This window comes from Mobula hypostoma, chromosome 3 (assembly GCF_963921235.1).
Source record: "Mobula hypostoma chromosome 3, sMobHyp1.1, whole genome shotgun sequence".
Lineage (NCBI taxonomy): Eukaryota > Metazoa > Chordata > Chondrichthyes > Myliobatiformes > Myliobatidae > Mobula > Mobula hypostoma.
Genome location: NC_086099.1, coordinates 111,558,958 through 111,572,184, shown reverse-complemented (window position 1 = coordinate 111,572,184; position 13,227 = coordinate 111,558,958). Strand labels below are relative to the sequence as shown.

General features: G+C 40.8%; 1 protein-coding gene across 15 annotated transcripts in view; it reads right to left on the bottom strand.

Moving 5' to 3' along the window:
* Positions 1–13,227, bottom strand: part of LOC134344192 (calcium/calmodulin-dependent protein kinase type II delta chain) — a 586,032-nt gene that overhangs the window by 243,263 nt on the left and 329,542 nt on the right. For all 15 annotated transcript variants that reach the window (XM_063043584.1, XM_063043590.1, XM_063043588.1 and 12 more), the window contains exons 7-8: positions 11,237–11,339; positions 7,879–7,962 (exon numbers count right to left, since the gene is read on the bottom strand). In XM_063043584.1, the coding sequence (XP_062899654.1) occupies positions 7,879–7,962; positions 11,237–11,339 (187 nt within the window). The remainder of the gene's footprint in view (positions 1–7,878; positions 7,963–11,236; positions 11,340–13,227) is intronic.

Here is a 13,227-nt window from a genome sequence, read left to right as displayed (position 1 = left end):
GGTTAGACCCACTGATCCTAGACTTACCTGTTATAGGAAACATCCTCTTCACATCCACTCTATCTAGGCCTTTCAAAATTCAATAGGTTTCAATGAGATCTCCCCTCATTCTTTTAAATTCCACTGGGTACAGAGACATCAAACGCTTTTCATTCCTGGAATCCTTTTCGTTAACCTCCTTTGAACCCTCTCCAATGTCAACACATTCTGTCTTAGGTGAGGAACCAAAGTCTGCTCACCATACTTCAGGTGTGGCCTCACCACTGTCATATAAAGCCTCAGCATTAAATCCTTGTTTTCATATTCTTGTCCTCTCAAAACAAATGCGAACATTGCATTCGCCATACTCACCCCCAACTCAACCTGTAATTTAACCTTTAGGGAATCCTGCACGAGGACTCCGAAGTTCAGTCGGAATTCAGAGTTTTGAATTTTCTCTCCATTTTGAATATAGTCTTTTATTCCTTCTACCAAAGCGCATGACCATACATTTCCCAACACTGTATTCCCACCTTGTTGCCCATTCTCCTAATCTGTCTAAGTCCTTCTGCAGCCTCTCAACTTCCTCAAAACTACCTGCTCCTCCACCTATCTTTGTAACCTCCACAAACTTACCCACAAAGCTATTAATCCCATCCTTCAAATATTTGACATATGACATAAAAAGAAGAAATCCTAACACAGTCCCCTGTGGAACAGCACGAGTCATTGGCAGAAAATCCTAAAAGATTCCCTTCATTCTTTGCTTTCTGCCAATCAGCCAATGCTCTATGCATGCTAATATCTTTCCTGTAATACCAAGGGCTCTTATCTTGCTGAGCAGCCTCATGTGCAGCAGCTTGTCCAAGGCCTTCTCAAAATTCAAGTACACAACATCCACCGATTCTCCATGGTCTATCCTGCTTGCTCTCAAAGAATTCCAACAGATTTCTCAGGCAAGATTTTCCCTCAGGGAAACCATGCTGACTTAGGCTTATTTTATGGTGTGCCTCCAAGTACTCTGAAAGCACCTCTTTAACAATCGACTCTTAACATTTTCCCAAATACTGAGGTCAAGATAACTGGCCTATAATTTCATTTCCTCTGCCTCCTTCCCTTCTTTAAGAGTGGAGTGACATTTGCAATTTTCAAGTCCTCTAGAACCATGCCAAAATCTAGTGATTCTTGAAAGATCATTACTAATCTCTCCACAATCTCTTCAGCTACCTCTTTCAGATCCTTGGGGTGTAGTCCATCTGGTCCAGGTGACTTATCTATCTTATGAACTTTCAGCTTCCCAAGCACCATATCTAGTAAGAGCAACTCAACTCACTTCTGCCCTCTGACACTCTCGAACTTCCCACTGGTATCTTCCACGGTGTAGACTGTTGCAAAATAGTAATTCAGTTTGTCCACCATTTTCTTGTCCCCCAATACTACCTCTCTGTTGGTTTTTAAAAGTATCCCAGTTCTCTAACTTCCCACTAATTTTTGTCTATTATATGTTCTCTCTTTTGCTTTTCTGCTGGCTTTGACTTCTCTTGTCAACCAACGTTGTGCCTTCCTGCCTTTAGAATACTTCTTCTTTGGGATGTATCTATCCTGTGCCTTCCAAATTGCTCCCAGAAATTCCAGCCATTGATGCTCTGCCATCATCCCTGCTAATGTTTTTCTCCAATCAATTCTGGCCAACTCTTCTCTCATGCCTCAGTAATTCCCTTTACTCAAGTTTAATACTGATACATCTGACTTTAGCTTCTTCCTCTCAAATTGTATTATGATCACTGCCTCTTAAGGGTTCCTTTACTTTAAGCTCCCTAATCAAATCCTGTTCATCACAGAACATCAAATGCAGAACAACTGATCCTCCAGTGGACTCAACCACAAGCTGCTCAAAAAAGCCATCTCATTGGTACTCTACAAATTTCCGCTCTTGGGTTCCAAAATCAGTACCAACCTGATTTTCCCAATCTACCTGCATATTGAAATCTCCCATGAATAACATTGTGTTTTGACATGCATCTCCAACACTGCAAGAGCCTTTCACAGATTCATGTAAGGAAGCAGCCTCTTACATCATAGAGCCTCCATTCATTCAGCAAGGAAAACTGGCACTTTGACCCTCTATGTTAACACAAATTATCAAGAACACATTCATAGTCATGCCATTTTTTTTTCCACATTCCCATGACTACATTTCTCATATATGAATTGCATACTACTGTCATATTCTTATTTTATCTGAGAATTCCTGCAGTAAGAAAGAGGTAATTACCAAGGAATAAAGGGAAGGAGGTCGAGAGTGGAAGGTATGGGTGATGGGAAGAACAAAAGGGTGGAGAAGGGGAGCATTCCATGGTCCACTGTTTTCGCCTATCAGGGTTCTAGCTTCCGTTTTGACACTTCTAGTTATCACCTCTTATAGGATTCCTTTTACCAATGCACCACATTTCCACCTTCCGCCTCTCATCTGGACTCACCTATAGCCTGCCAGCTCTTGCTACACTCATCACCCACCCTTTTATACAGTTCTTTCTCTACATTATTCTTTCTCTACAGACCTGAAGTAGGATCTCAACCTGAAATGTTTATTGTGTATTTCCCTCCACAGATTCTGCCGGACCCACTGAGTTCTTCCTGTATGTTGTGTGTTGCTTCAGATTTCCAGCATCTGCAGTTTTTCTTATAAGACTTGAGAGAGTAGACACAGAGGTTACATTCCTCTTGACTTGGTGGTCTAGAATTAGGAGTCATAATTCCTGCCGCTGTCTGTAAGGAGTTTGTACGTTCTCCCTGTGACCGTGCGGGTTTCCTCCGGGTTCTCCAGTTTCCTCCCACATCCCAAAGGCGTACAGGCTGGTAGATTACTTCGTCAGTATAAACTGTCCCATGTTTAGGCTGGGATACAGTGGGGGACTGTTGGGTAGCATGGCTCCAAGGGCCGGAAGAGCTTATTCTGCACTTTATCTCAATAAATAAATCTCAAAGGAAGGGCTGCCTATTGAGGACTGATAAGAGAAAGAATTTCTTTACCCAATGGAAAGTAATTTTTTGGCATCCTGTAACCAATGCTATAATACCCCCATGCCATCAAATACCATCTTGAGTACATTCGGCACTGAGAAATTTGGATATTAAGATACTACTGCAAGACAGATTCTAGCCAAGATCTTAATCCAAAGCCTGCAAGAGGCCTATTCCTGCTTCAAGTTCTGATGGCAATTCTAATTTATGTATTATGCACCTTAATAAGCGGGGCACCAGCATTCTGGCAGGCAGGTTTGCCTCTGCAACACAGGTGTGTTTAAACTAAGTAGTGGGAGGGAGGGGTCGAACTGGAAACAGAAGGATGGAGATAAAGGGAAAGTGAGAATAAGGAAAGTTAAGAATGACAGCAGAATCAACAGAGCAGAAAGCTCAAGAAGGGATCGTACAGTATGTCCAAGTGAAATAGGAATTGATATGGGAGGTGAGGGGAGTAATGAATTAAAAGTATTATATATGAATGCACGGAGTATAAGAAATAAAGTGGATGAGCTTGACGCACAGTTGGAAATTGGTAAGTATGGTGTTGTGGGAATAACAGAGACATGGCTTCAAGTGGACAGGGCCTGGGAAATGAATATTCAAGGGTATACGTCCTATCGAAAGGACAGACTGATGGGCAGAGGGGGTGGGGTGCCTCTGTTCGTGAGGAATGATATTCAGTCCCTTGCGAGGGGGACATAGAATCAGGAGACATAGAGTCAGTATGGATAGAACTGAGAAATTCTAAGGGTAGAAAGACCCTAATGGGAGTTATCTACAGGCCACCAAACAGTAGTCTGGATGTAGGGTGTAAGTTGAATCAAGAGTTAAAATTGGCATGTCGCAAAGGTAATGCTACAGTTGTTATGGGGGACTTCAACATGCAGGTAGACTGGAGGAATCGGGTTGGTACTGGACCCCAAGAAAGGGAGTTTGTGGAGTCCCTCTGAGGTGGATTCTTAGAACAGCTTGTACTGGAGCCTACCAGAGAGAAGGCAATTCTAGATTTAGTGTTGTGCAATGAACCAGATTTGATCAGGGACCTTGAGGTAAAGGAGCCATTAGGAGATAGTGACCATAACATGATAAGTTTTAATCTACAATTTGAGAGAGAGAAGGGAAACTCGGAAGTGTCAGTATTACAATTGAACAAAGGGAACTATGGTGCTATGAGGGAGGAGCTGGCCAAGTTCAATGGAACAATACCCTAGCAGGGATGACAGTGGAACAGCAATGGCAAGTGTTTCTGGGAATAATGTGGAAGGTGCAGGATCAGTTCATTCCAAAGAGGAAGAAAGATCCTAAGGGGAGTAAGGGGAGGCTGTGGCTGACATGGGAAGTAATGGACAGTATAAAAATAAAAGAGAAGTATAACATAGCAAAGATGAGTGGGAAGCCGGAGGATTGGGAAACTTTTAAAGACCAACAGAAGGTAACTAAAAAGGCAATACGTGGAGAAAAAATGAGGTACGAAGGTAAACTAGCCAAGAATATAAAGGAGGATAGTAAAAACTTCTTTAGGTATGTGAAAAGGTAAAAAAATAGTTAAGACCAAAATTGGGCCCTTGAAGACCGAAGCAGGTGAATTTATTATGGGGAACAAGGAAATGGCAGACGAGTTGAACAGGTACTTTGGATCTGTCTTCACTAGGGAAGACACAAACAATCTCCAAGATGTAATAGTGGCCAAAAGACCTAGGGTAATGGATGAATTGAAGGAAATTTATATTAGGCAGGAAATGGTGTTGGATAGGCTGTTGGGTCTGAAGGCTGTTATGTCCCCGGGACCTGATGGTCTGCATCCCAGGGTACTTAAGGAGGTGGCTTTAGAAATCGTGGACGCATTGGTAATCATTTTCCAATGTTCTATAGATTCAGGACCAGTTACTGTGGATTGGAGGGTGGCTAATGTTGTCCCTCTCTTCAAGAAGGGAGGAAGAGAGAAAACAGGGAATTATAGACCAGTTAGCCTGACGTCGGTGGTGGGAAAGATGCTGGAGTCAATTATAAAAGATGAAATTATGACACATCTGGATGGTAGTAACAGGATTGGTCCAAGTCAGCATGGATTTACGAAGGGGAAATCGTGCTTGACTAATCTTCTGGAATTTTTTGAAGACGTAACTATGAAAATGGACAAGGGAGAGCCAGTGGATGTAGTGTACCTGGACTTTCAGAAAGCCTTTGATAAAGTCCCACATAGATTAGTGGGCAAAATTAGGGCACATGCTATTGGGGGCAGAGTATTGACATGGATTGAAAATTGGCTGGCTGACAGAAAACAAAGAGTAGCGATTAACAGGTCACTTTCGGAATGGCAGGCGGTGACCAGTGGGGTACCGCAGGGTTCAGTACTGGGACCGCAGCTGTTTACAATATATATTGTTAGATTCTGGACTAGTTCCTGAGGATTGGAGGGTGGCTAATGTAACCCCACTTTTTAAAAAAGGAGGGAGAGAGAAACCGGGGAATTATAGACCGGTTAGCCTAACGTCGGTGGTGGGGAAACTGCTGGAGTCAGTTATCAAGGATGTGATAACAGCACATTTGGAAAGCGGTGAAATGATCGGACAAAGTCAGCATGGATTTGTGAAAGGAAAATCATATCTGACGAATCTCATAGAATTTTTTGAGGATGTAACTAGTAGAGTGGATAGGGGAGAACCAGTGGATGTGGTATATTTTGATTTTCAAAAGGCTTTTGACAAGGTCCCACACAGGAGATTAGTGTGCAAACTTAAAGCACACAGTATTGGGGGTAAGGTATTGGTGTGGGTGGAGAATTGGTTAGCAGACAGGAAGCAAAGAGTGGGAATAAACGGGACCTTTTCAGAATGGCAGGCGGTGACTAGTGGGGTACCGCAAGGCTCAGTGCTGGGACCCCAGTTGTTTACAATATATATTAATGACTTGGATGAGGGAATTAAATGCAGCATCTCCAAGTTTGCGGATGACACGAAGCTGGGTGGCAGTGTTAGCAGTGAGGAGGATGCAGGGTGACTTGGATAGGTTGGGTGAGTGGGCAAACTCATGGCAGATGCAATTTTATGTGGATAAATGTGAAGTTATCCACTTTGGTGGCAAAAATAGGAAAACAGATTATTATCTGAATGGTGGCTGATTAGGAAAAGGGGAGGTGCAACGAGACCTGGGTGTCATTATACACCAGTCATTGAAAGTGGGCATGCAGGTACAGCAGGCGGTGAAAAAGGCGAATGGTATGCTGGCATTTATAGCGAGAGGATTCGAGTACAGGAGCAGGGACGTACTACTGCAGTTGTACAAGGCCTTGGTGAGACCACACCTGGAGTATTGTGTGCAGTTTTGGTCCCCTAATCTGAGGAAAGACATCTTTGCCATAGAGGGAGTACAAAGAAGGTTCACCAGATTGATTCCTGGGATGGCAGGACTTTCATATGAAGAAAGACTGGATGAACTGGGCTTGTACTCGTTGGAATTTAGAAGATTGAGGGGGGATCTGATTGAAACGTATAAGATCCTAAAGGGATTGGACAGGCTAGATGCAGGAAGATTGTTCCCGATGTTGGGGAAGTCCAGAACGAGGGGTCACAGTTTGAGGATAGAGGGGAAGCCTTTTAGGACCGAGATTAGGAAAAACTTCTTCACACAGAGAGTGGTGAATCTGTGGAATTCTCTGCCACAGCAAACTGTTGAGGCCAGTTCATTGGCTATGTTTAAGAGGGAGTTAGATATGGCCCTTGTGGCTACAGGGGTCAGGGGGTATGGAGGGAAGGCTGGGGCGGGGTTCTGAGTTGGATGATCAGCCATGATCATAATAAATGGCGGTGCAGGCTCGAAGGGCCGAATGGCCTACTCCTGCACCTATTTTCTATGTTTCTATGTTTCTGTATTAATGATTTAGATGAGGGAATTAAAAGTAACATTAGCAAATTTGCCGATGACACAAAGCTGGGAGGCAGTGTGAAATGTGGGGAGGATTTTATGAGAATGCAGGGTGACTTGGACAGGCTGGGTGAGTGGGCAGATACATGGCAGATGCAAATTAATGTGGATAAATGTGAGGTTATCCACTTTGGTGGTAAGAACGGGAAGGTAGATTATTGTCGAAATGGAGTCAAGTTAGGAAAAGGGGAAGCACAACGAGATCTACGTGTTCTTGTACATTAGTCACTGAAAGCAAGCATGCAAGTACAGCAGGCAGTGAAAAAAGCTAATGGCATGCTGGCCTTCATAACAAGGGGAATTGAGTATAAGAGCAAAGAGGTCCTTCTGCAGCTGTACAGGGCCCTGGTGAGACCACACCTGGAGTACTGTGTGCAGTTTTGGTCTCCAAATTTGAGGAAGGACATTCTTGCTATTGAGGGAGTGCAGTGTAGGTTCACAAGGTTAATTCCCGGGATGGCGGGACTGTCATGTGTCTAAAGATTGGAGCGACTGGGCTTGTATACTCTGGAATTTAGAAGGCTGAGAGGGGATCTTATTGAAACATGTAAGATTACTAAGGGATTGGACACGCTGCAGGCAGGAAGCATGTTCCCGCTGATGGGTGAGTTCAGAACCAGAGGCCACAGTTTAAGAATTAGGGGTAGGCCATTTAGAACTGAGTTGAGGAAAAACTTTTTCACCCAGAGAGTGGTGGATATATGGAATGCTCTGCCCCAGAAGGTTATGGGGATAAGGCAGGAACTGGATACTGATTGTGGATGATCAGCAATGATCACAGTGAATGGCGGTGCTGGCTCGAAGGTGCTACTCGAAGGTGAATAGGTGCTACTCCTGCACCTATTGTCTATTGTCTATTATCTTTGCATTTGATAAGTGTAAAAGAAAATCGGCAAATTTGTCCTTTGAAGTTGACGTAAAATTATTGAAACGATGTATGCTACTTACCACAAGCCCACATGTCAACTGGTTTTCCATAGGGATCTTTTCTTAATACTTCAGGAGAAAGGTATCCTGGTGTACCAGCAAAACCTGTAGATTATAATAAGAATAAAATTTGATGTACAAGACATTAGTAAATAGTTCGATACTTACAACATTGTAATTTTTTACATCATCTCAAGTTAATGTGGGGGCAAACATAAAAAATAATTTATTTCAAACTATCAATCCAAACTTGTGAATGATAACATTTAATTGTTTTCCAGAAATAAGATTGTTTTTACTGTTTTAGATCACACAACAGTTTTATGTTTTTCTCTACAAATCACAGATATTCTTCTCGATTAATATTATTTGCATGCAGCAGCAATGCTGTTTTAGCACAATATTTTTCGACAAAAGTCACAACATAATATCCTAATAAAAAAATCTGAGGGCAGGTGGGCTTTGGACTATCACATGAAAGTGGAAAGTTTGGTTCAACCTGCCAGATTTCTTCTCAGATTTTATTTCCTTCTTCAATGCAACTGAAAATTAGAAGATTGCTTCTAGGGTGGGCAATCATTCGAACCTACTTTACACTATTTTTCAAGCTTAATATGCTTCTGATTTCATTTTTTGTATAATTTATATCACCTGTCTGAATGTTCTATACTGCAGCACAGAGGGTTTGCAATTCTTTACTGTCCTGACAGAATTATAGAGTCATACAAATCGAAACTCAGTCTGCCCAGATTGCTTTCCTCAGCTAGTCCCATTTTCCTGCATTTGACCCATATCCCTATAAATCATTCCTATCCAGATTTCCTTTAAACGTAATTGTACCACTACCACTGCCTCAGGCAGCTCAATCCTAGTTTCAGACTCCTCGACCCTATGAAAAAGACTCCGAGCAGCCACTGAATCCATAATTTTCTAAACTTTTATTTAATCACCTCTCAACCTCTTTCACTCCAGAGAATATAGTCCCAGTTTATTCAATTTCTCCTTATAACCTAGGACCTCCCGTCCCAGCAATATCTTTGTGAATCTTTTCTGCACACACTCTAGCTTCATCATACCCTTCTTACAGAAAGGTGACCAGAACTTCGGACAATACTTCAGCTGTGGAATATTGTATTCTAGATGAAGGCATATTGTATATTCACCTTCATTAGTCAAGGGGTTGAATGCAAAAGCAGTAAGATTATACTCCATCTTTTAATAAAACTTAGGCTGGGCTTCAGATAGAGCACTGAGAACCTGTGTCTCAAACAGATGTAACACGACAATCAAATTTATGGCCTCAGTCCCCTGTCCGGTGAAGGAACATTTGACATTTGTCTTCTTCACCATTTTGTCTACCTGCATTGCCACTTTCAGGAAACTTGTGCCCCAGGATTCTCTGTTCTACAACACTGCCCTAGAGATTGAGATAGATAAAATTATGAGGGGTGCAGGTAGGATACAAATGCAGGAAATTCTTCTCCCACATCAGAGGTAAATAAACAGGCTTTAGGACAATCGGGGAAGAGTCAGAGGAGATATGAAGGGCTCCTTTATCACCCAAAGATTGGTGTGTGCATGGAATGGACTGGCTGTGAATGTAGTTGAAGGTGAGTTACTGACAGCTTTTAAGAAGTGTCAAGATGAGCACTTGAATGATTAAGTGGAGAAAGTTATGGGCCAGGTGCTGGAAGATGGGATTAGTGCACTTTGGGCGTGCACTGATCAACACAGATGTGATGATCCTAATTGTCTCTTTTTATACTGTACCTCTCCGGGACCCTGTCAAATGGAGAAATTATCAACATGCGATTCTGAGCTTCATTATCTAGAGAAGGAAGAGGGGTGATTGCTGGGGCCTTGACAGAGATCTTTGGATCCTCTTTAGGCACAAGTGAGGTTACAGAGGACTGGGGAAATAACAAATCCTATCCTTTTGTGTAAGAAGGGCAATAAGGACAAAACATCAGTAGTCAAGAAGTTACTGGAGAAAATTCTTGGGAAAGGATTTATTCACAACTTGTAAAAAGTACACTTATTAGGGATAGACAGCATGGATTTGTACTGGGAACATCATGTCTTGCAAATCTGAATGAACTTTTTGTGCAGGTAATAATGATAAGTGATGAGGGTAGGGCAGCAGATGTTGTCCACATGGACTTCAGTAACTAATTCAACAAGGTCCCTCATGATAGGCAGATCAAGAAGATCATGGTATATGGGTTCCATGGAAACTTGGTAGATCTGGTTGAAAATTGGCTTGGCTGTAGAAGACAGAGGGTCATGATGGAGGGCCTTATCCTGACTGAAGGTCCATGACCAGAAGTCGTCAACAAAGATCAGTGCTGAGACATCTGTTGTTTGTGATATATTTTAATTATTTGAACAAAAATGTTGGTGAGGTAATTAGCAAGTTAGCAGGACACAAAAATTGGCAGACGTGTAGGTAGTGAAAAAGATTGTCAAAGGATACAGCAGGACATAGATCAGTTGGAAATATGGAAAAAGACAGGTGGAGTTTGATCCTGCTAAGTGTGAGGTGCTGCACTTTGTAAGGTCAAATGTAGGAGGAAAGAGTATGGTAAATTGTAGGACCCTTAGGAGCGCTGAAACAAAGGGGGTTCTTGGGGTGCAAACCCATAGAAAGTGGCAATAAGTACATATGAGGTAAAGAATGCAAACAACAGACTTGCAATCATCAGTCAGAACATTGAGTATAAAAGTTGTTCAGTCACGTTTCATTCGTATAAAACATTAGTTAGGGTACATTTGGAGCACTGTGTACAGTTCTGGTTGCCAAATAACAGCAAGGATTTCAGACTTTGGAGAAGCTGCAGAAGAGGCTCACGAGGATGTTGCCGAGGTTAGACAGCATCGAGAGCAGATTATAAGGAGAGGTTGGATAAGCTTGGCCTGTGTTCTACAGAGGTGAGGGGTGACTTGATAGACGTATATAAAATTATGAGTGGCATAGATAGAGCCCCTTTCAGTCTTTTTACTTGGGTGGAAATGTCAAATACATTCTGGGCATCGAATTAAGGTAATATAAAGAATCTTTCGAGGAAATTGCAGGCCAAGACTTTTATGAAACACAAATTAAGGTAGGTGCATGGAATATGTTGTGAGAAGAACTGGCAGAAGCAGATGAAGAGAGAGGGGAATGGAAGAATATAGACCACATGCAGTGATTAGATTAAATTGGTACAGGCATAGTTGGCATCAACATCAAGTGCTGGACTGTTCTATGTATTTTGTGCTTGGCTCCATACGATGGGTTAAGCCCCATGTGTAAATTCACTGCTTGATAACATAACAAAAGTGTGCACTGACTGAAATGTTAACTGTTACCAATCAGAGGCTGATTCTTCAATGTACTCACCAAACCACGCCTGCTGGTCTCCTTGGACTTCAATTGCTAATCCAAAATCAGCCAGCTTCACAGCTGCTCCCTTCATTTTGCTAGCTAGGAGCAAATTTTCTGGCTTCATTTAAAAAAAAGTGGAGGAAAGAATATGATTTAGAAATTCTCCAAGTTATAATCATACTTAACTATTACATAATAAACCGTGGATACCAAGCAAAATATTCATAGTTAATAATTCTCGTCTAAATTATTACCAAATCATTTGCGATCAGAAGCTTGGCTTCCTTTTCTAAAGCATAGAAATAAACATATAATCAAGTTTGATCATTGTTCTAAAGTTATGTGTAATGGAATATAAAATGGAGAACCAAAAACCAAATATTGAAATCTTCTGTAATTGTTCAAAAACAGTCAATGTTAATCAGTATATTCTGATATTATATCAAATTTATCTGGTTTGTGTCTCAAACACAATTTCCAACTTTAAAATTCCAGTATTTTTAAGTTTCTTTCGTGCTTGCCTTGGGTTTTGATAAAAAGAAAGATTATAGAAAAGGTTCTTGGGTCATAAAGATTATAGATGATTAATGATTATTGAAATAATCCCAGCAAAATGGAATATTTTAAATTGTACACAATAATCACAACAAAAATCCAAGGCAATATTGGTCAACATTTTGCTTCGTTATAGAAGAGACACCACCAGATTTATCTGAATGCTGGGCTTGCTCATTTCTACATGAAACCTACTTTTAGCCTGTTGAGTGAATGGCCCAGATACTTATCCTGTAATTCTTGTTATATAAAAAAACTATTGCTGTAAAATATTGCAAGTTATTACTTAATTAAGGCTGTTGCTCCAGTCTTAAGAAGTCTGAAATGTTAAAGTTGCTAGAAAGATAATGAAACAAATAACATGCTAAACATTGTATATCTTTCCAATTTTCCAACTTGGAGAACTGTGTATGTTTTGTTGTAGTGTGAGGGAGTTACATGAATGTAGCAGATATTAATTCAAAAAAGAACCAGTCTTCAGTTCTTATTGTAAATGTAAATAAATTCAGGAAGCTTGCAATTAGCCTATGTTGCAAACAGTAAATTGAAGTTAAAAGCACAGGCTGCTCCACAGACCAAGAGATTGCATATGCAAAAGCCAAATGTTAAATCAATAAGGTTGTGTTAATTGGCTTGCATCAAACGAATATTTGCAGCCTTGTGACTTGAGTAGAAGCTGGTAGACCAGATGGATGTTGTCACTTAGCATATCAAACATGGTCACAGGTATAAGCAATCAATAGTTTTTGTGTATTTGTGTACTCAGAGACAGCCCTGACAACATTTACTTTGGGTGTCTGGCTCTGTCATCAAAAGGTTTTAAAACATTTGTGTTAATTAGTCTCTCCCAAAGTGTTTGGACCTTCAAGGGTGTCTCATCAATTGTAATGCATTTCCACTGCATATTCCAAAGGAACCACTTGTTGATCCGAAGTATTGAAGTGAACAATGTCATTGTAACTATTGAAATTGTATTGAATCATCTACTGCTACCTTTGATCTTAAAGGACTACAAAAGTGATGTAGTTTTAGCTTTGTGAGCTTCTACCAAGAGTCTGTCGAGAATGATGCTTGTTATGCTGAATAAGGGCATCTATATCACCAGCTTTAGGGTCCCTCCAGTGACTTTATCATAGTCAAAACATTTGAGAGTTCATTCCGAATATGTTCATGACCCACAGTGTGACCAGTCACCGGCAGTCTAAAGGGATAAATATTTTTAGATCTTTCTTTTCCAATCTTTTTATTAGTTTCATAAAAATAAATGTAACATGGTAGTAGTACAAAGTTATTGGGAATACATTGTTATAATTAACATAAGTGATTATAAGGCCAGATAACACTTAAATAATAAAACTCCCAATCATATAGGATACAAATGAACAATATAAAACAAAGAAAAATATCTTAAAAAAATCATGAAAAAGGAAAAAAAAATATTTTTATATCTG